The sequence below is a fragment of the Antechinus flavipes genome, chromosome 2 (genome assembly GCF_016432865.1).
Source record: "Antechinus flavipes isolate AdamAnt ecotype Samford, QLD, Australia chromosome 2, AdamAnt_v2, whole genome shotgun sequence".
NCBI classification, from domain to species: domain Eukaryota; kingdom Metazoa; phylum Chordata; class Mammalia; order Dasyuromorphia; family Dasyuridae; genus Antechinus; species Antechinus flavipes.
In genome coordinates, this window is record NC_067399.1 from 444,587,312 (window position 1) to 444,610,506 (window position 23,195).

A 23,195-nucleotide genomic window follows, 5' to 3' on the forward strand; every position below is an offset into this window, starting at 1 on the left:
TTATAATGTTTCTCTGTCTGTCAGCACAGCCACTGGGTTCAAATCCCACCTCTGCTCAGACCTCTTTGACCTTCAGCCAAGTTACTTCCCTGGCCTTCAGTTTTCTCCTCCTTAAAATGAGGGTTAGACTAGAGAGCCTCTAAAATCTTACTGCTCTAAATCTATAATCTTGTGATTTAGCAATCCTATCAAAAAGGAACTTTAGCTAATTTAGCAATTCTTAATGAATGCGTGTTAGAGTCTATTGATGCTCACCAACCATTTATTTACTAGATGTTCTAAAATCTTCCCAAAGAGCAAGTTTACTAGCCTATCATTTTCAGAATCCAACCTTGTTTCTGTTTTTGAAACATCACAACAGGCTCACAATGCTAACATCTTCTCAGATCTCCAATTCCCTATAATATTGTCAAAATGACAGCGGTTCTGGGAACACACAGCTGCATGTTCCTTCCTTCGTACCCTTCCTCCCTGTCTGTGTCCCATTTGCCTACAAGTGAAAATAGTGACTACCCAAAGTCTTAGTCAAAAAACCCATAAAGCTAACCAGAAACCAAGACCAATGTTCGGTCTCAGACCTTGCACACTAAAAATATTTTGATCCCTGGCCAAGCCTATACTTCAAATGATCATACCATGGATCCCAAATGATTCCCCAGTAACAAAGTCTTATTCACTCTTAGGACCTCTGCCTGTGAGACCAAGCACCTGCCTTCAGCTTTTACTCGGAGAGCTCCCATCAACCATAACTACCACAGCTTCTCATGGGACAATGGTTTCTTTACAAGTTTCATCCTTCACTTTGCAGTCTGAAGACCAATCTCTATAAAATCCAAATCCACAACCATTCATTAAGCATTTGTAAGGCAGTTAGGATACAACAACAATATGAATAGAATAAAATTTTACTTGCTCCAGGACCTTAAATTGTAGGAGGGAAATGCGATATGTATCCCAAAAACAAATACAAATTGGCTTTTCAAGAGGGACTAGAGGGTTGGGAGAGGACTGGAAAAGAACGCAACCCCACAGTGGTGCCCAGGGGAGTAAGGATTCTAAGAGGTAAAAGTGAGAAGAACGTGTATCACAAAGACCCAAACCACCTAGACAAAAAACAGTCCCGAAAGACAGCATATCTTGCACAGTGAGGCGAGCTACTCTCATCGGAGAGTGTGGGAAAGGAATTGGGGGAGGGATCAATACAAAATAAGACCAGAGAGGTAGGTGAAGCCGGATTGTATAGAACTTTTTTTTGAGGCGATCAGATTTAAGTGACTTCCCCAGGGTCATACAGCTAGTAAGTGTCTGAGGCTAGATTTGAAATCAAGTCCTCCTGACTCCAGGGCCAGTCTATGCACTGAGCCACCCAGCTGCTCCTGTAGAGTACTTTAAAGAACATATTGAGGCTTTTCTATTGCTATTCATTATTACTATTTTACCCCTCTGGAGACTGGTGACATGACATTTCAAATACTTGAAATGTACATTCTTCCTAAGTCTCTTCTCCAGGCCAAACATCCCCCAGTCCCTTCAATTCCTTTTCAGTCATGGGACCTCTTCACCATCTTGGTCACTCTCTCCTCTGGGGGACTTTATGCTCATTGATGCCCTTCCAGACACTGCGGCATCCAGAACTGAGCCTAACACTCCAATGGGGGTCTGACCATGGTAGAACACAGCAAGACAATCCCCTCCCTCATCCTGGCCACCAAATCTCTCTCAAAGCAGCCCATTGGCTTTCCCCATTACTATATGGCTCGAGCCATTTAGGTTTGAGGTCCATTAGAATTTTCTCCTCACAAACGAATCGCACCGCCCTCATTTTGCATTTGTACAGATCATTTCCTGAATCAAACTGAACTCTGTTTATCCCTATTCTCTACTTATCCCTATTTTCTACTTATAGTCTACCCATTATTTTAATTTGTCAAGTTATTTTTAGACCCACAAAAGATCCCTGCGGTCAGTAAGTGAACATTTATTAAGCGTCTCCTTTCCAGTTCAGTGACCTCTGAAAACCAGTAAGTCCTGGATGCCTTCGCCCAAGCCAATGATAAAAATATTGATTCCCATTGGGGTCTCCAGTCTAGTCTCACCCCCAAGTCCTTCCTCTGGGGCAGCCAAGTCGTTTCCTCCCACTCCTCTGGGCCTTCAATCACAGCCCTTACAGTGACAAAGAGCCAGTAGGTTTGTCCACATGGTCCTCCAGCCTGTACCCGCTGTCCTGACTCACCTAAGTCCTGGTCACCCTTGGGGGCCCACTCAGCTCTCCTGCCAGAATGCTCGCTCGCCCCTTCCAGCACTGCTCATCCCTGCCTCAGTCTTCTGTCCCTCGCACAATCTCTGAGACTTCAGGCCTAAATCTAACCTGAATTCAATTCAATTCAAAATTTACTGACTCCCCGCTCTGGGTACCAACAAGCACAAAGAGTTTAGCTAAAATGCTGTCACTCACCTTCCTGGAGTTCAGTGTCAAGAGAACAGGACACTAAATCTAAGAAGCTCACGTGTGTCCCATCAGCCCTTCATCCCACTGTGCATCCCCTTCCCCAACACTGTCTTTGATGTACCTGATCGTTGGCAAGGCCCTGGAGAGCAGGGACAGGTTGATTTGTCTTTATCCTGGCACATTAATTAGAGTGATGAGGGATAGGGGAGAGAAGCACTTACTAAGTGCCCACCAACTGTGCTTAAATGCACCACAGATATTATCTCCTTTTACTGAAGACTGGATGAGGTTATAACCTCATTTTGGAGTTGAGGGTGTGAGTTGCCCAGGGTCACATTCTAGTCTGAGGCTGGATTTGAACACTCTCCACCTAGGGGCTTAATAAATGTTTCCTGACCTGAACTAGATCCTTCCTGCAATCTCTGGGAGCAAGAGCCTGAGAAAGGCCCCGGTAGCTGAAACACTCAGCAGCTATGGCCCTTTCAGCCCACGCTCTTACTTTCCGCACAGCCCCACCGTTCCAGGTGCTTGCTGTCACCCGTTCCTGGCCCGCCCTCCCAGGCCCCCGTGTGCTCCTTCACCTGTCCCTTCCCTCTGAGCCTAACTCTGGCACCCCCTCCCCATCCAGCCTCTCCCCAGCAACGACTCTGCCCTGTGATTTCTAACACTCTGATAAGACCGCTCCTCTGCAAATGAATCATCTTCCTTCATGTCACAATTGTCATCTGAGTGCGTGACTTCCCCTTAGCGAGCTCCTTAAGAGCAAAGATTCTGTGACCTCTTGCTCCTCTCCACACAGTAATTTCCAAAGAACAAAACCCGATGTTGTTTGGGGAACTGAGGTAAATCACTGAGACCCTCCTGGGCAGGTCGAAAGCCCCATCTCTCTGTAAATCAAACCTCAGCAGAGAGGAACGTCTCCTAGGGCAGAGATTCTGCCCTGGTCATCCAGGAGGTTATAGATCCCTCTTGAGAGAAGTTTGGTTGCAAACCACTTCCCCTCGGCAGGCCTCAGCTTCCTCATCCATAAAAGAGCTGGACTAAAAGATAGGAGATTCCGGAGTCAGAGTTCTACAAATGGGAGGGACCTTCAGAAAGCCCCCTTCCAGCTCCGGCATTCCAGGCTCTGAAGTCCCGTCTAGTTCGGACCCTGCGTGTTCCAAGGTCACTCACATCCAAGGTCAGCTCCCCCGGCTGCCCCTCCCATAACGGGGACCCTTCTGCCCTGGCCCTGGGCATCTTCTGAAACAAGAGAGCCCTTCCCAAGGCTGGGTCCCCGTCTAGTCTGCATTTAACTATCCCTCGTCCAGGGCTGGAGGACAATGGTAAATTCTCCCATCTCAGCTCAGTGGGATCAGACAAGTCAAGAAAGTACTTTCTACAAACACAATATAACTACAACTCCTAATCTCTCCCCCAGCCTCCTGGGACGTTTTATTAGTGACTTAATAATCACACCTAGATACTGGGGAGAGGGAGGAGTGCAACCTTTTATAGGCGCCATTCTCTCTACCCATCCCCAAAAGAGTAATTTTAGAAACACTTTTAAAGTGCCTAAAAGCTTGAGGTGACAGACCAACAGCTAAATAAGCAAATGAATAGGTGGATCTGGGTTAGGTCAGAGCGCCAGAAAAAAACAATGTAGGGGAAATGACGGGTTTCAAAGATCTTAAAATTTGTCAAAGAGAAAGGAGAGCAGGCTTCTTTTGTAAGGCCCCAAGGACAGGCCCCCAGGGCAACCTATGGGAGGAGGAATGGCCTCCAGGTCAAAGCTGGCCCCTCCCAACTGGGACTGGCAGAAGGGGAGACCAAGGGAGGGACGGAGAATCAAGACTTCTCACTAGAACCAAGGTAACAACTGGAAGGTTTCCGAAGGAGATGTCCACACCGCTCCCCCTCAGCCTCAGGCAAATTTCAGAAACCACATCCCCCACCTCCCCGGGGGGTGTAGGGTCACCTGGGGTTAGTCCCCAAACCAAACCACACACCAAGGGAGGAAGTCACAGTTTTAAGCTTGTAGGAAGGAGACCCAGCATGGGAAATGTCCACTTCCAAAAGTTACTGCCCTAGTTAGTAACCTTGGAGAACCGAGGCCATCTCACTGAGAGAAGAAACCCAGTCAGTCCTACCAGGCAAAGTGAGACTCAAGGGAAAAAAGGGAGGGAGGAGGGGCAACGGGAACAATGTGCAATAGAAACAGCACTGAATTTGTAATCAAAAGATCTGGATTTTATCCAGGCTCTACCACTTATTAGCTGTGTGACCGTAAGTAAACTGCTTCCCCTTTCTGAGCATCAGCTGCCTCCAGAGCACTGGATTAGGGCAGGGGAATCCTAAAGTTTGTTTTGTTTGTTTGTTTGTTTATCATGGATCTTTCTGAAAGTCCACTGATATCTACTGACTCTTTCTCAGATTAATGTTTTTTAATAAAATACACAGGGGGTTGCCATTCTGCGGCAATTTGGAACTATGCCCACAGGCTGTCAAAACGTGCATACCCTTTGGTCCAGCAGTGTTTCCACTGGGCCTGTATCCCAAAGAGATCTTAAAGGAGGGAAAGGGACCCACACGTGCAAAAGTGTTGCCCTTTTGGTAGTGGCAAGGAACTGAGTAGATGCCCATCAGTTGGAGAATGGCTGAATAAACTGTGATATATGAATGTTATGGAATATTCTTGTTCTGTAAAAAATGGCCAGCAGGATGATTTCAAAGAGGCTTAGAGAGACTTACATGAACTGATGCAAAGTGAAATGAGCAGAAACAGGAGATCATTGTATACGGCAACAGTAAAATTAGATGATCAATTCTGATGGACGCAGCTCTCCTCAACAAGAGATGATTCAGACCAGTTCCAATAGACTTATGATGAAGAGAACCGTCTGCATCTAGAGAGAGTGCTGGGGATAGTGAATGTGGATCACAACATAGTATTTTCATCTCTTTTTTTGTTGTTGTTTGCTTGCTTGTTTCTTTCTTTCTCATTTTGTTCCCTTTTGATCTGATTTTTCTTGTGCAGTGATAAATGTGGAAATATGTTTGAAAGAACTATACATGTTTAATCTATCTTAGATTATTTGCTGTCTAGGGAAGAGATTTGGGTGGAAAATTTGGACTACAGAGTTTTGCAAGGTGAATGTTGAAAATTATCTTTACATGTATTTTGAAAAATAAAAAACTAGTATTATTTTAAAATACATAGGATTGCAAAGGAAACCAATTATATAGAAATAGTTATAATTTTTTTTTTTTTTAAGTTCGTGGACTCCAACTTAAGAACTCCCAGGTAAGATGACCATTTAATCGCTCTTCCAGCTCAAATTCTATACATTTATGAATGCCCATATAATAAACAAATGCTCAGTGTTTGAGGCAGGCATTTGAGTCCTGTACTGGTCCATTAGGATCTACTAACAGTCTGGACATCACACAGCTTAGTATTGGATAGCATGTCATCTTGAACAGAGATGGTAATAACAACAATAAAATGATACTAGATAATTTCTGTTGTATGTTAGACTCTTGGCCCTAATTAGATTTAGAATTCCTCAAAGGTACATAGCCCACATACACCTCCCATCCCCTTCCCAGAACACAGACAAGCCCACAGCTCAATAAGGCTTCGAAGACCAGAGGAGCAGATAAAGAGTTTTCCAAGAATTTTCCTCCCTCCAGTTCAGTTCCAAACTATGATCTGGTAGCAGCGCTGGCCAATCCAATGACTCCCTTCCTTGTCCCCAGCTTTGGCTGAAGGAGCCAAGAGGTTCCTTTTCTCCCAGGTGTGCTGAAGCCATCTGGAGCCCTCAGCTGACTGTCAAACTTTTCAGTGTAAAACATTTACCCCTCAGAAACCAGCAATTTACATATTAGAGCTTAATTTATTATTCTGTTGACAGTTTAGATTGAAGAAAGTGATTGAGAAAATAAAATAGCACGGCAGATTCTTTGTAAAAGAATATTTACCAGCACATGCCCTGTACTCGTCCTCCCACATCCAAACTCAGACTGACCCTCCTAGCCTTCCCATTTGTTGATCTCTCTTCTCCCTCTTCCTGGCCCTCACTTAGCTTCCCCTCTCACCCAACCTCCTCCTAACACAGCAGCTCTCTAGTCCGAGCAGTTCCCTGATCCTCCTCCCAAAGTAGCCTCCAGCTGCTTCAGGATCCCTTCTCCTTACTAGGCTGAGTCCCCTTCCATCCTTTTTAACCCGGGCCCCTCCTAATCTGAGCTCCCTGGGGCCCCACCCAAGACTCCAGTAGGGTCCCGAGGGGGTGTTTACAGAGCATTGTTGTTTCTGGGGCCAGGAAGGAAGCGGCACCTCCTGTCGCCCAGGGTCTTAGACTCAAACATGTGTTATAAAAAAGGTCTCCTTCCCTGACCAAGACTGGCTCCCAGGGAGCAGGAGCTGGCCAACGGGGACAAAGTCCATGTTTTCTGGGAGCCAGGGCAGCAGATGCTCCCCACTCCGGCACCTTTCAGAGGATTCCTAAACACCTCCTTTTAGAGGAAGGGTGTTTCATGCTATGTCCTTGCATGTTTGTACCCTTGCCCCCAAGGCACAAACACTTACCAAATGCTTCTTGTTTGATGATCAATTAATCCTGTTTCAGGACTGAGGACTTCTGGCACAGTGGGGAAGTCAGGATGAATTTGTGGAACAGTGGAAAGAATGTCACACTTGGACAGAGGACCGGAGTTCAAATTCTAACTTACTACAAGTCACTAACCATTCTGATTAAAGTGAGGGAGTTGGACAAAAATGACCTCTCTAAGATACGTTCCAGCAATAAATTAAGAAGCTCTGAATCAAAAAAAGGCACCTCACAGGAGCAGTTAGGTGGCACAGTGAATAAAACACCAGCCTCAAAGTCAGAAGACCCCAAATTTAAATATTTAAAATCAGATACTTGCTAACTAGTCACTCGACCCTGACAGCCTCCCAAGAGAGAAAAGAAAAAGGTACCTGGTAATAGCAACATTGCATGATAATCAACTTTGATAGACTTTGCTCATCTCAGCATGATGGGCTAAGACAATTCCAAAAGACTCATGTTAGAAAATGCTACCCACATCTAGAAAAAGATTTATGAAGCCTGAATGTGGATCAAAGCACACTATTTTCACTTTTTTGTTATTTTTTATTTCTCATTGTTTTTCCTTTTGTTCTGATTCTTTTTTCACAACATGACTAATGTGGAAATATATTTAATGTAATTGTACATATATAACCTATTTCAGATGAATTGCCATCTTGGGGAGAGGAGAGGGAGAAAATTGGAAATCAAAATCTTATAAAAATAAATAATGAAAATGGAAAAAAGTTTAAAAAATAATAAAGCCATATTATTAAAAGAAAAGAAATAGGCATCTCACAGTTCCACTAACTGCGTCTCCTGAGAAATATCAAACTTGGGCCAGAAGCTACCCAGAACTCAGCTTTCACATCTCAGCCCCAGGTTCCCACACAGCCAGCTCCAGCCCCAGCACACAGGACCATCTGTACTATCGACCTAATCACAACAGGACTTTTACAAGGAGTTTTTTTAAGAAAAGAAAGGATTTCCCACAACTGTGTGGCAATGCAGGAATCTAAAGATAGGGCTCCTGACTTCTTCTTTCTCTTGGGCAGTATCAGCAGAAGGCAACAAAATGCGCAGGTGGCCACTGGGTATAGAAAAATGCCCAAGATTTACCAGCTAAACTAGTCAGTGTTGGAGAAGGATTTAAGACCAGGCCTTGATTCCATGTCCACGCTGCTGGTTCCTACAATGAAATGGGCAACCCTTCAAGAAGCTTCTTCTCCCCAGGTACCTAAGATAATGCAGAGCCCTGAGAAGTTTCCCCTTCCATAAAATAGGAGGGATTGCACTAGGTAACCTCCAAGGTCTCTTGCAGATCTAAATCTATGCTTCATGGAGATTTGTTTGCTTACTGGACACATATGTGTTTATAACAGAAGTTTTATTTTTCTTACTTTCTCAAGGGATAGGAGGGGAGGGAGGAAGGAGAGACTTCAGATCTGAAAATGAATAAATCTATACTTCTATGAACAGAGCTGTGGACTTGAAGTGAAGACCCAGGTTCAAATTTGGACTCGGGTATTTAAGAGGTCTGTGATGATGAGCAAGTCACAGCCTCAGTTTCCTCATCTGTAAAACATCTCACAGTATTATGAGAATACTTTAAAGTATCATGGATATATGAATTATTATCAATATAATTATTATCCAAAAGACTCTATGACATAATAGGACAAAATTATGTCCTAATACAAAAGGGAAAGAGTATACTCCGTGGACTTATAGAGCCTGGTACATAGCAAGTACTTAGTACATATTTATAGATTTGAATTAGACACAGTTGTTTCCAATCCCTGCTAGCATCCCACCTCCATCCATGCAACTTTCCCTTTCCATGTCTGACCTTGAGGGTTCCAACAACCCAAACCAGATAGGAAAGAGTTATCAGTCTCCAGACCAGATCCCTAACAAAGCTCGTGCCCTGCCAGTTCATCTTCCCTCCTTCCAATTCATCCAGGACTGAGATCTTCGAAGCCATTTCTTTTGGGTTAAATCAAGAAGGGGAAAAGAACATTTGATTAATCCCTAGGACAGGGGCATTGGCCATGAGGAAGGAGGACTGAGTTCCAAGTATAACACAGGTTGGAGAGGCTTTTATTTTCTACAAAGCAGCAGTTTCTCAGTCAATGTGTTCAAACAGCTTTTCTCTGCAGGCAGGCAACAAGTCAGAAAGCAACCACCCTCAGAAGGAGTTAACATTCAAAACAGATGAAAACTGCCTTTGGTCCAGAAGGGACAGACCTGGAAATATCCCTTCTTCCAGGACTCAGAATCACAAAGGCCTAGAACAACAAAGCTGGGAGGAGGGAGGGAAACTTAGAGGTCACTCAGCCCAACTCTCTAATTCTACAGAGAAGGGGAAATGACTTCCAGGGTCACTCAGTGAGGAAGTGGAAAATCTGGTACCTGAACCCAGGTCTTTTATCTCCACATCCAGAGCTCTTTCAATTATAGCACAAACATACAGGGATGTACTTACTCGAGCACCAGAGTTCCTTTGTGAAACTTTTACCAGTCAATCAACCAAGATGTATTAAACACACATACAGAAAAGCAGTCTGGAGAGAGAACTGGTATCAGAGGCAGGAAGAACTGGGTCTAAGGCACATCTATGAGACATGCCAGCTGTGGGACCCCAAGCAAGTCATTTATCTCTTGGTGCCCCAGGCAACGCTACAAATTGTAGAGAAAATACCTGCTCATCAGCATCAGCAGCCTCCCTGGGTGTCCCTATGCTGAGGAAATCCCAGGTATTAGAAGGAAGAAGAGAGAGAGAGAGAGAGAGAGAGAGAGAGAGAGAGAGAGAGAGAGAGAAGGAGAGAGGGAAAAGGAGAGAAAGAGAAAAAACAGAGAGGGGAAGGAGAGGGGGGAGAGAGAAAAAAGAGAGAGAGGAGAAAAGAAAGAAAGAGAAAGAGAGTGGGAGAAAGGGCACACAAACATATTATATTCCATACACTAGAGATACAAAGACAAGAATGAAAGAGGTTGTCTTCAGAGAACATATATACATAGAGGTAGCTACAGAATAAATCAACCCAAAATAACTGAGGAAACCCAGGGGGAGGGCTGGGAAAGGCTTCTCGTAGGAAGCAGCACCTGGGCTGAGTTTTGAAGGAAATGAGGGATTCTAAAGAGGTCAAGCTGTGACTTAGCTCATCAAGCTGACCCTGGGCTGGGGCACTTCCTTACGCTCTCAGCCAATCCTACCGAAGGCTGGGGAGACAAGAGGCCAGGGATGGCAGAGGGACATGCAGGGTCCCTGGTAACAGAACAGGCAGAACATTTCCACAGAAGTCAAGAAGGATGTTCCAGGATTTTCATTCTTTGCCTTAGCTCCAAATACTCAAGATCATGATTCTGGACTTATCACCCATAACTTTTAAGGGCAAGAGTTCCTCATACCCTCTATCAATTAAGTCTGATAAAATCTCAAAATTACATTTTTAAATGCAAAAAATTTAAAGATACAAAGGATTACAAAGGAAGCCTATTACACTGAAATATAATTATCAAGTTTTGTTTTGTTTTTTAAATAAAACAAGTTCATTCACCCCAGGTTAAGAACCCCTACTAGTGACACCAATGATCAAGGACACTCAAAATCCCCCAGGTGAGTGGCACTCCAGGAAGGCCGGTGAGGGGAGGTAAGATTCAGATCTGGGACATGAGGGCTGGGGCTCCAGACAGGAGCCACCCAGCTCTGTGTTGTACAGACACTCACATCCACAGAGAATGCCTTACAATGAAAATGTGACCCCTCTCAGGATGAAGGTTACTCCATAAGTGAATAAAGGAGTCGGAGAGAAAAGTCAGTCTTCCGAACACTAATCTAGGGATCTTTAGATTTATAGCACACTGTCCTGTGGCACAGCAGGAAGGAGAGTCCTGGCTTTGGAGTTAGAAGGACTGAATTCTGGGGCTGACTTCATTGTTACACTTTCTGGATGTCACAGACTTCCAGAATCACTAGCCTTCTTCAGCCTCAGTTTACTCTTCTTTAAAACAAAGATGAATGAAGATCTCTTCTAGCTGTCACAGTCAATAAGCCTTTCCTTCTCTCACATGACCATACTCCAGCCCACAGATACAAATTCTCTCTCTCTCCTCAGTCTTTCTCCAAATCCGTGTCTCTCCATGTCTGTCTCTCCCTGTCTGTCTGTCTCTGTCTCTGTCTCTCTCTCTCTCACACACACACACACACACACACCAGGCAAGAACACATCAGAAACATATATTCGGAAAGGAAGGCATGTGCACCGGCTCTTCATGTATACACACCCCCATTGCCACATATGTGTAGCAAACACTGGCAGGCAGGCACACCCCATATAAATATCTATATCCCTAAACACATGTATCAGTGCACAGCCACAAGCACAGTGTGAGGAGCTGGATCCAAGACGCTGACAGAGACACCAAGAAGCACAATCCCCTCCTCCGGATGGGGCTGAAAGTGTAAGGGAAGAAAAAAATAGAGAAACAGAACCCCATATAATCCCATATAACCCCAAACATAAGTTCCTGAGAAACAGAGAAAGGTAAAAAAATATGGAGGGCTACCTAACCCAACAGGGCCAGACTGGTTCCAAGATCTAGTGTCTCTGACCTTGGAGGGATCTCTAAGTAGTCCGAATTTTGCTGTTTTCCAGTCTCATTCCATGCTGCTCCTCACTATACTCTGTACTACAAGCAAACTGGACAACCCTTTATCCCTAGACAAACACTGTACCCTCACTACCACCACACTTTTGCTCAGGGCAGTCTCCCCCACCTAGAATGTCATCTTCACTCTACTTGCTTAATTCTTACTATTCTTTTAAAATCCAACTCAAATGCCACCTTCTTTCTTTCCTGTTGGTGACTGCTTTCTCTTCAGATCTCACAAAAACACTTATTTCAAATTTCTGCCTTTTATTTCCCTCTCAAAACCCAGTTCTCTTCCAAAGATCTCAATTTCTGTTAAAGATCTTCCAGTTCATAGCTTGGATGTTGCCCTCTTTTCCTCACTCTTCCTCATCCCATTCTCTCTTATTCCATTGATTACCAAATCCTGTCATTTCTAATCTGATGGGTTTTTCCCTACACACATACGCTATCTAAACTAATTCAGGCCCTTGACATCTCTTACCTTACCTCCTAAGTAGCCTCCCTGACATAAGTCTCAGTCCACTCCATCCTCCACATTGTTGAAAGTGATTTTTCTGACTCTACCATTCGATAAGCTCCAGTGGTTCTCTATTTCCTCTAAGATAAAATATAAAATTCTGTTTGTTTTTAAAGCCCTTCACAACCTGGTTTCAACCTTTCATTAGTGCCGCATTGTACATCACTCCCTTCTTCCGCAATCCTGCTAAGCTGCTTTCTTCCTGTCTCTTACACACAATGATCTCCCACTCCCATGTCTCCTCACTAGCCATCCCCCCAGCCTGTAATGCACTCCCCTTCCCAGGAGTCTCCTAAAATCCCTTCAACAAATCCCTTCAAAAAACTGTTCAAACATGCACATGGAGCTTTTCCCGATTCTCTCCATACATATTGCTAACATATTTATTCCCTTTGTATTCATTCTACATAGTTTTAAGGAAGTGCATGTTTTCTCCCTTATTAAAATAAAGGCCCTTAGAAAGCAATAATAATTTTCATTCTTTGCTAGATCTAGAGCCTAGCAAAAGGAATACATTAGGTACTTAATAAATGCTTATTGGATCACAGAATATCTATCACATAATTAGTGTTTGTGTTTTATCTTACTAGATCATAAACTCCCCAAGAGCAAGGATCCTCAAGAAGCACAACATGCAGTGGGGTGGAAAGAACCTAGTACATGGAGCTGGAAAACCTAGGATGGAGTCCTAACTTGAGACTTAACTTACCTACATGCTCTCAATCAAATAATATGACTGAGGGACAACAGGATTTCAGGCTGGAAGGGTCCTTAGATATCATCTTAACCAAGCCCTTGAAGTTTGAAATAAAGAAACCAAAGCTTAGTGAAAACCCATAACCCCAGGTTAGGACAGATTAAGACGGACTCCAAACTGGCATTCTTTGCACTACACCACCTTGAAAGTGATGGAGAGAAGGAGGAAGGAAACAAGCATTTATTAAGCACTACCTATGGCCAGGATCATACAGGTTTCAAATCCAGCCCCTCTGAGTCTATCTCCCATGCTGTTTGGACATCTGAATTATAGGCCCTGAAAAATGCTTGCTGACTTGACCTGGAAAGGTATCACATTTAGAAACCCAGACCTGGGAGTTGTGGGACTAGCTGGGAATGGGTCATCTTATCTTACAGTTGCATCTATCTGAGATTCTGGAAACCGAGATCCAAGGGCCCCATCTCTGTTCTCAAGTCAGGTTTGAGACACTCCCACTGTCCTCAAATTCCAAACCAGGTCACTCTACCGTCCCGATTGCAAATCCCACCAAAACCTTGCCTCATTCCCATACCAAGCTCTGTATTTCCTCAACATGCCTCCTGCTGTCCTCAGATTCTGAGTCACCTCATGCACATCCTCAAACTATTTGCTGCCTATCCCTTCTCCAACATCCTCACCCCATCTCAAACCTTGAAGCACCTGGCTCCACCTACTCTCCTCAAATCAGGTGCTTTTTTCTCCTCCCCCAAACATCAGTCATGAGCAGCCAGCAGACTCACACATCAATCCAGTACTGGGTATCCCCAGGAAAACAATAGAAATAAGAACAGAGGCCTCTGCCAAGGACCCAGGAAGGGGATACCCTTGGGTCTATGGGGCCTGACTGACAGCCTAATGTGAAAGGAAGCAGGACCTCAACCACTTCAATTCTCTAGCTCTTGCCCTTAAGGGAGATTCCTCCTAAGGTCCTGTATTGATATAAACAGTAATCATTCCATCTTCCTGGGGGAGGTAATCTACGCCTTCCCCTACCCCCACCCCAGCTCTAGCTGAAGAGAAAAAGCCCTTCATCAGTCTGCCACAGCCAGAGTTGTTTCTCTTCAGGCCTAGAATGCCAAACTCTCTTCAGATCTTCCTTAATAATTAATTGCCCATTGTGAGACTTCCCCACCAGGTGCTATCTCCTCCTGGAAGTTCTATGGGTTATTTCCTCTGGGTATCACTTCCAGGTTCCCATCAGGAAGGAGGAAGACACAGTCCCCCCAAAAAAGTCCTGGATGTCATTCGCCCTGCACTGAAGCTAAGTTCTTGCTCTAGGAGCCAATATATATGCGTCTAGATCTAAGCCAACCCCCTTGCCTGAGGAGTACTCTTCCTCAGGGCCTGCCTTGGAAAGGAGAGCCCACACGCTGGAACTGTATTACACACATATCCACACACACCCTCCGCCAGACTAGAAGGGCTGGATGGATCAGAACGCACCCTAACTAGGAGAGGTAGCCCATTCCCCTAGCCAGGGACTACCTCATTAACTAGGTCTAATTCCAAGAAAACCCCCTGTGGGCCTGACCCAGACTAAGCTGATATTCAGTGTTAGGACAAAAGGCCCAGCAGGAAGGAGGGAGCCTAGGGGAGGCCTTCTCTTCCCTCCCTCCCAGGCCTTCCCAAACACAGCTTCCTTCCCTTTGGGATCGGGAAGAGCCGGGAGGTGGGAGAGGCAGGCGCCGGCAGGCTGGCCTGTCGGCCTCCCTCCCCCCCCCAAACCTAACTGCAACAATGTAACAACCTAAGCGATACACTGTGGCTGTTTCTTTCCTCTTCAGGCCCAGAGCAGGAAAAAGCCCGGAGACAAAGCTACCCCTCTTCTCCCAGCCTAAGCCGAGAGGCTGGGCGCGCATTTAGGGGAGGGGAAGGCGGGGAGGAAGAAGGGGAGAAGGACATAATCCCTATCCTCCGACCACGGGATTCAGTCTCCCCACACACACCAGCATCAATGACTCCAACTCTCCTGAAGGAAAGAACACACATCTCTACGCCCTGGGCCTGTAGTCAAGAGAGTGGGAAGGTGTCTTTCATAGCACCTGGGCCCAATTTTCCCTGGACGAATCGTCATGGCAGCCAGTACCTGATCCACAGCCTGCGAGACGAATAAAAATCGCCAGGCTAAGGGTGAAGGGAGTGTAACTAAGGCTTTTAGACCTTGCCCCCTCCCCAAAGCAACCAAATTCTGAGAAGTAGCAGACGGCGGAAGAGATCTAGAAACATAAAGTTTGCAAAAATATCTCCACCACCCCCCTTCCCCCAGCCCAGGACAAACTGCAGGACCGAACGATCCGAGTTCTCCAACCAAAGAAGGTGGGGAAGGAGACAGGGGCCGCAGGCACCTACCCGCTCCCTCGATTTTATCTGCCCCTCGACTCCACGTGATCTGTCGGGTCTCCAACTTGACCTGGAAGGTTTTCCTCTCAGGTCGCTGGGATTTCTTGGAGTAGAACAAGGTCATGACTGTGCCTACTTCCAAACTCCGGCATAGGTGAAGAGCCTCGGCCTCCGAGGGAGCGCAGGCCCCGCAGCCATTGGCGAAGGGGGCCCCGACCCCTGCCATCATTCCTAAGATCTCTTGCTCTCTTCCAGATCCGAGTTAGTCCCAAACAGCAGGCCAGGGAGCCCCGGAGGGCGCTCAGGAGGCAGCGTCCGGACGAGGGCTGCGTCTGCCAGCAATCCAGCAATCCGCGCCGCGGCAGCGGCTCCTGCGGGGGCGGGGAGGAAGAGGAGGAGGAGGAGGAGAAGAAGAAGGAGGAGGAGGAGGAAGGGGCCGAGTTAACTAAGGAGGCGCCGGAGACTGACCCCCCCCCTTCCCCAGCGCCCCGCCCGCGCAGACCCCGCCTCCCATCCCGAACAAAGACCCCCCCCTTCCCGCCCCCCAGCAGGCGGGGCTGTTCGCCCCCCACCCAGGCCGCGTCCTTCCCTCCCAGCGTTCCCCAAGCAAGCCCTCAGGACCACCTTTCCACAGCCAGCACGGTCCGGGTTCAGCGCCCCAACCCCTTGTCAGTCTTCCGATCTTACGAGCCCAGGCATCGATTGGAGGCCGATAAGATGTCCCGAAAACTCAGGAAGTAATGGCTGAAAAAGAGCACACAGCGGTGTCACACACTCATTCTCACACACACACACGAAACACAAGCCCAGCCGGAATCCTGCCACAGTCCTTCGTACACCCTGGAACAGCCGCCGCCACCCCCACGGACACCCCGAAATAGCCACGTACGAATAATGAAAGTCACGGCGTGCAATAGGACCACACCAACGGCGGCACACACAAGTCCCTGGGACAGTCACACACAAACAGTCGCACAAGTCCCAGAGCCACCCCACAGCCTGAGTCAGTTTCACATCTCGGCCACCGCGGCTACCTGGGCCCGTCTTTCCCCCTTTCTCTCTTCCCTCTGCTGGAGGGGGTGGGGAGGAAGGGGCTGATGGGGTGGGGGGGAGGGATCTTTTGACCCTAAATCAACACGTGCATGGGCTCCAGAAGTGGGAGAGAACCGAGTCCAGCAGCAGGGCGGTTCCCAATTTGCCTGCCCCTGCCTCCGGGCCTCTCCCAGTCTGCCCGTCTCTCCCTGGCTCCACTCTCTTCTCTTTCTCGTTCTTTTGGGCTGGAGCCCGACAGGGTCTCCTACGTGCCCCCGGGCTCTCGGGCCCCCGCTGCCCCTGGCCTCCCCCGCCCCACATCCGGTGGCGTCCGTAGCTCTAGCTGCAGAGGGAGCGGGGAGCGGGGAGAGGGGCCGGGCGGGCGAGTTAGAACCAAGACGCTCCCCCTTTCCCGGCTCTCAGAAAGACAAAGCGGCGAGAGGGAGGGGGTGGGGGGAGCCCAACCTCTTAAAGGGACACCAGCTTAACTCCGGGGGGAGGGGGACTCACTCAGATGTAATACCCCCTCCCTCGCTCACCTGAGCACGTCTAGCTCAGCTCTGCAAAATGGGAAGGAAAGAGAAGTGTCGGATAGAGCTGGCCCCAGACCCCCCGAATCGACCCTCTTTCCCTCTTTTTCTTAGGGGGGTAGGAGGGTGGAGTAAAGGACGGAAAAGGGGCTTGGGAAGGCGGTGCCACCTGTTGATTGGCCAGGGGGGCAACTGATTGACAAGGTCTCCTCCACCACCCCCTTTTCCCATTGAGAGGTGGAGGCGGCCCGGGCTGAGGTCACTTCCAGACGGTCCGGACTAGGTTTAGACTACCTTCTCCCGCCCTTAGGGGCTAGCTGATTGATTAATTCCCACCTACTACCAGCCTCTGGGACTGCCTTCCCAGTTTCCCCACAGGTCTTCGGATTAGAGACTGGACCTGTGGTTTCAATGGAATAGGGAAGGCACCTTCTCTGAGTTTCTGGGTGGGTGCGAGCTCCACGCTCGCGATGAACTCTTTTAGGTATAATTGTCATAAAAGTTATAATTGAAGGAAATTTCATTTAGGGATTAGCAAAAATAAAGCATTATTTTTTTTTTCCATTCTTGTTTACAATCCTAAAAATCTATCCATGGATAGTCCTGCCCCATATTAAGAACAGCTGGGTAGAGCTCAGTCTCTTAAATTGGTTTTCGACCCCATATGGAGTCTTCTAATGCATATTGGGGGGGGGGTTAGTGACATTTGATTTGTTATCAATTAATGTTTGATTTGCATACCTATTTTATATATCTATATACCCAGGTCACATAAAAATTTCTCAGGGAAAAAGGGTCAAGAGTGGGAAATATTTAAGAAACCCTGAACTAGAGAAGTTTAATAGCTTGCCAATGTTAACCGGGCAATATGTATCAATTAGGACTTGATCCACAGGTAGCTCTCTCTCCACTAGATCACTGTGGTCAGGTCTTTTTCCCGGTCATAAATGGGCCAAAAATTTCAAAGGTAAAGTTCAATCATTTTGTGGTTCGGTCACTTTTCATTTAAATCCAACTCTTCATGATTTCATTTGAGTTTTATTTTGTTTAGATTTTTTTTTTTTTTTTGGCTGAGATACTGAAGTGGTTTGACATTTCCTTAACCAGTTCCTTTTACAGATGAGGAAACTGAGGCAAATAGTGTTAAATATCTGAGGGGGATATCTGAAACCAAATTTGAATTCCCAAAGATGAATCTTCCTGATTCCAGACCCAACACTCAATCCACTTCACCAGCTAGCTTTAATCATACTCTAATTGGACAACTGAAGAATTCTATATTGTGCCTGGGGACATTGCAGCCTTCCAGTTGGGAATTTCCATCCTAAAGCCAAAGTATGGAGCACACCGAAAACAAGAATTCATCTTCAAAGCTAAGATGAAGATTTCCTACATTTCTAAATTAATTTACCAAACATTTATTTATTTATTTGTGGTCAGTTATTCAGATGATACAGTTTCAACTGGGAAAACAAAGATAAAAACTCCTTCCCTCTGGGAACTTGTCTTCTACTGGATAAAAATCAATACAAAATAATTTGAGATGAAGGGCTCTGGGAAGTAGAAGGGAATCCTCAGGTAAGAAGGCACTTTCACTGAATCATGAAAGAAATTAGAGATTTCCAAGCGACTGATTAAAGATATTCATTCCAGATTTAAGGACTTGGAGACAATGGATCAATAAAACTTATTAGACATTGACTTGTGCAACAAGGCACTGTGTTAAGTACTGGGGATATAAAAAAAAGGGCAAAAGACAACTCCTTCCCTAAAAAGTTTACAATCTAATGGGAGAGAAAATATGCAAATAAATATACACAAAGCAAGCTATACCCAAAATAAATAGGAAATAAGGAACAAGAAAAAAGACACTGGAATTAAGAAGGGTTGGGGAAAACTTTTGTAAAAGATGAGATTTTACTTAGAATTTAAAGAAAACCAGGGAAATTAGCCATCAGAGTAGAGGAAAGAGAGTGTTCTAGGCATGGGAGACAGCCAGAGAAAATGATTGGAACTGAAAGATGGAAGATCTTATCACTGGATTCAAGAATGTAGAGGAATAAGGTGTAAGAAGATTGGGAAGGTAGGAGAAAACTAGTTTAGATAAGCCTCTGGATGCCAAACATTAATTTACATCTACTCCTGGAGGCAATAGGAAGCCACTAGAATTTTTTAATGGGGGGGTGAGGGTGAGGTGGGTGTGACTTTATTGGATCTGTGCTTTAAGAAAATGACTTTAGTGGCTGAATGGAGGATAGTTTGGAGTGAGAAAACAAATCCACCAGTAATACAGGTGTGAAATGATGAAAATGTGCACTAAAATGACAGCAATGTCAGAGGAGAGAAAGGGATGTATTCAAGAAATACTGCAAAGGAGAAATCAGTAGGCTTTGGCCACCTAGATACATAGAGATAGTGAAGAAAACCAGGATTGCTCCTAGGTTGTAGGCCTGAAGGACTAGAGGAATGATACACTCTGGACGAATTTGAGGAGAAGGCGGGGAAGGAAGGCAGAAGAGGAGGAGAGACAATGAATTCTGTTTTGGATATATTGAGTTTAAGATGTCTACTGGACTTCCAGTTTGAGATGTCTGAAACTCTATATGATATTAGAGCAGCAGAGATTTGAGAGGCGTCACTTTAAAGATAGTAATTAAATTCTTGGGAGCTGATGATATCAGCTGAAAAAATATAGAAAGAAAGAGAAAAAGGCCCCTGAGGGTCATCAAGGGTGGAATCTGAAGGAGGAGCCAGCAAAGGAGACAGAGAAGGAAGAGTCAGTGACTAAATCCTAAAAATCTAGAGAAAAGAGAGTGGGAAGGAAATAAGAGTGATTAACAGTATTAAAGGCTTCAGAGAGGTCAAGGAGAAAGATTGAAATGGAATGTAAGGTCTGGGAAAGGGAATAGACAGTTCTGATTACTCCCCCATATCCTTTACTGAATCATGATCTGTACCCTGTTCCTCACTGTGGCTGCCACAGTCTGTTTCTCTTTCTCCCTTTGTATGTGTATATATACACACATATTCATTTCTATATTGTATACTGCAGGGCTTCTTAATTTTTTCCCACTTGTGACCCCTTTTTGCCAAAGATATTTTTCCAGATTGGGATTTTATAAGTATATAAAATCTGTATACAAATCAAACATTTACTAATAATAAATCATATTTTCTTGACCCCCACATTCAGTTAGGATACTCCATATGGTGTTACAAATCACATTTTAAGAAGCTGGGATATGTTGTATATATACTAACAATATATGTATATATAATATACAGATATATACATGTATGTGTGTCCCACATATGTATATGCACAGATGTACATATATTTCATACATACATAAATTTTAACCTGTGAGAGCTGATTCTATAAATAGCATGTATTATAATTATATAGAGATATATAATCAACTCCCGGAGATTCAATTATCTCTATGTATATGACTCCTAGATCAATATACCTGGTCTTCAGGCTGATTGCCAGTTTTATATTGCCAATTGCCTATGGAATATTCTGAATTAACTGTTTATCCATATCAAGAGTCCCTATCTGGTCCCTTAGGCTTAGAAACCCAGTGTCATCCTCTACTCCCCTTTCTCCCTCTCACCCCACATTTTCAATCAGTTGCCTGGTCTTATTTCCATTCATCTCTCCTGTACTATTGCAATAATGTTCTCATTCATTCCTAATTTCTATTAATAGAGGCTAAAATCTACAGGACTGTCCTGAATTTCACAGTCCCTGATAAAGCACTGGGCCTGGAATCAGAAACGCCTGATTTCAAATCTGATCTCAGATACTAGCTGTGAGAACCTGGTCAAGTTACTTAAGTTTTGTCTGCCTCAGTTTCCTCAATGGTGAAAGAGAAACAACAACAGCACCTATCTCATAGTGTTATAGTGAGGATCAAGTGAAATAATACTCATAAAGCACAGTTTCTGGGACATAGTCGGCATTTAATGAATTCCCTAAATTGATCTCTCTGTTTTTCTTTTTCCTCTCCAATACATCCTTCATATAATAGTCTAATAAAAAAAAAAAAGTTATATTCCTAAAGTAAAGTCTGACTAGTCCCTCCCCTGCTCCGAAAGCTCCAGTAACTATTCCAAACTTCTCCAGCACATAAAGAACCTGGCTGGAATCTGATTCCAACCTACCTTTCCAGAAATACCCTTTCCCACACTTTTTGGTCAAGTCATACTGATCCTTTTTTTTTTTCTTTCCTTGTGTATGAGATTCCATCTTCATTCCATCATCCCATCATTCCATCGAAGAGATTTGCTTTAAAAAAAAAAAAAAAGTTAGGGTTGGGGCAGATAAGTGGCAAAGGGGAGAGAACACCAGCCCTGAAGTCAAAAAGACCTGAATTCAAATCAGGCACTTAAGATGTGATCCTAGAAAAGTCACTTAACCCAAATAGCCAAAGCAACAACCAAAACAACAACAACAACAACAACAACAACATCCCCCAAACTAACCTACAGACTATTGTTATCCGTGATTATGACACACCACTTTTGCCTTCAGAATCCTCAGCTTTCTTCAAAGCCCAAGACAAGATACTTCCTGGAGGAGACTTTCATGATACCTGGGCTAATCCCAACTATTAGTGACTCTCCACCATTAGTTTTAATCTACTTCACATTTATTTTGTATTTATATATACCCACAGAATGTGATAGAATAACTCTGATAGAATATTAAATCCTTTGAGAGTAGAGCCTGTTTGGGGTTTGTCTTCATATTCCTAGTGCCTAAAGAGATCCAGATACTTAGTAAGTGTTTAATAAATGTTTGTTGATTGATTGAATAATGTAGAGCAAACCCAGGAAGGTTGTATAGACCACAGATATCACCCACATTCAATTCAGTTCCATTTGACAGCCTTTCATTAAGTGCTCTAGGCACAGGGAAGTTACAAGGACAAGAAGGAAACTCTCCATACTGCCAAAAGGGCATTCTCCTGAAAGGGATACTTCGTGAAAAAGGTGAGTATAATATATTCATAAGGTAAGATGTTATGGGAGCCAAAGAGAAAGTTAGACAAAGTTGCCCAGAACCTGTTCAATTACTGGGATCAGCTTGCAGGCCATAATGATGGGAACCCAAGAGTGGTCAGAAGTCAGGATTGGGAAATCCAGGAAAGGAGAGGCTCAGAGAGATGAACATAGATAAAGCTCAAGGGGGTAGGAATGGATAGGGTAGAGAAACAAAAGTGACAGATGGGAGTGAGATAGGGGACTGAGGCTGTAGGTGTCCAAGGCTATCACAGCCTATGGTCACTGCAGCCTGGAACACTGGAGTCTGGTTTGTAGCAAAGAACAGAAGTGGAAAGTGCAAGAGGGGGCCAACTTTCATTCCTCATTCTCTACATGGCCTTCAGTAAGCGTCTCTGAACCATTCTTGCTCACAATATCTTTAAATTTGGTGAAGGCCTATGTGAAAACTCTCTGGAGTAAGTCTCATTGTAGAGCTGCATGTGAAGGCCTCCCCCCGAGGGAGAATTTTCTCCACAACAAATATCCTCTGAATGTAGGTGCTGCCTCTCAAAAGGGAGAAAAGTCTCTGGAATAACATTTCAGACAGTCTTGAGTGCTCAATACAATCTCAGCCCAGTGCCTGGTGCTGTGGGAAAGACAAAAAGGGGGATACAGAATTCCTGCCCTCAAGAGAACTCACACTCAGGTTAAGGAGATCTCAGGACCCACACTCATGAAAAAGTAAGGATTATACTTCCTGTAAAAGAAGTGATGGACCTAGAACATAATATATAATAATAATAAAAGCAAGCAGACAATAACAGAGAGAGTGGAAATGCTATGTTGTGGTCCACACTCATTTACCATAGTTCTCTCTGGGTGCAGATGACTCTCTTCATCACTAAACAATTGGAACGGATTTGAATCATCTCATTGTTGAAGAGAGGCAAGTCCATTAGAATTGATTGTTGTATAGTCTTCTTGATGCTGTTTACAATGTTCTCTTGGTTCTACTCACTTCACTCAGCATCAGTCCATGTAAGCCTCTCCAGGCTTCTCTGAAATCATCCTGCTTGATGATTATTGATATGATCATGATATCATTGATGATATATTGATATCTTGATAGGGAAAGTTGAGATGTGGAAGGGATAACCGTATATCTCTTTTTTTTTTTTTTCCCAGAACAGACTGTATGTAACAGATAATCAGATTTGTATACTGTTCTTTCATGAAAACATTCATGTTTCTTGATTAAGTTCATTATATGTATTCATTTTTCCTTTAGAATGTTAGACACAGCAGTATTGTAAGATGATCATCTGTGAATGACAGCTATTCTCAGGATAATGATCTA

The 23,195-nt window shown here is 44.7% G+C and overlaps 1 protein-coding gene across 3 annotated transcripts in view; it reads right to left on the bottom strand.

Annotated features, from left to right (window-relative positions):
• The window catches only part of PLCG1 (phospholipase C gamma 1), a 63,664-nt gene extending 46,916 nt beyond the window's left edge, over nucleotides 1-16,748 (bottom strand). For 2 of the 3 annotated variants that reach the window (XM_051979297.1, XM_051979295.1), the window contains exons 1-2: nucleotides 15,912-16,748; nucleotides 15,297-15,658 (exon numbers count right to left, since the gene is read on the bottom strand). In XM_051979297.1, the coding sequence (XP_051835257.1) occupies nucleotides 15,297-15,516 (220 nt within the window). In that variant the 5' untranslated portion in view covers nucleotides 15,517-15,658; nucleotides 15,912-16,748. The remainder of the gene's footprint in view (nucleotides 1-15,296; nucleotides 15,659-15,911) is intronic. The other variant, XM_051979296.1, reaches the window with a different exon arrangement.
• Nucleotides 16,749-23,195: the final 6,447 nt, after the last annotated feature.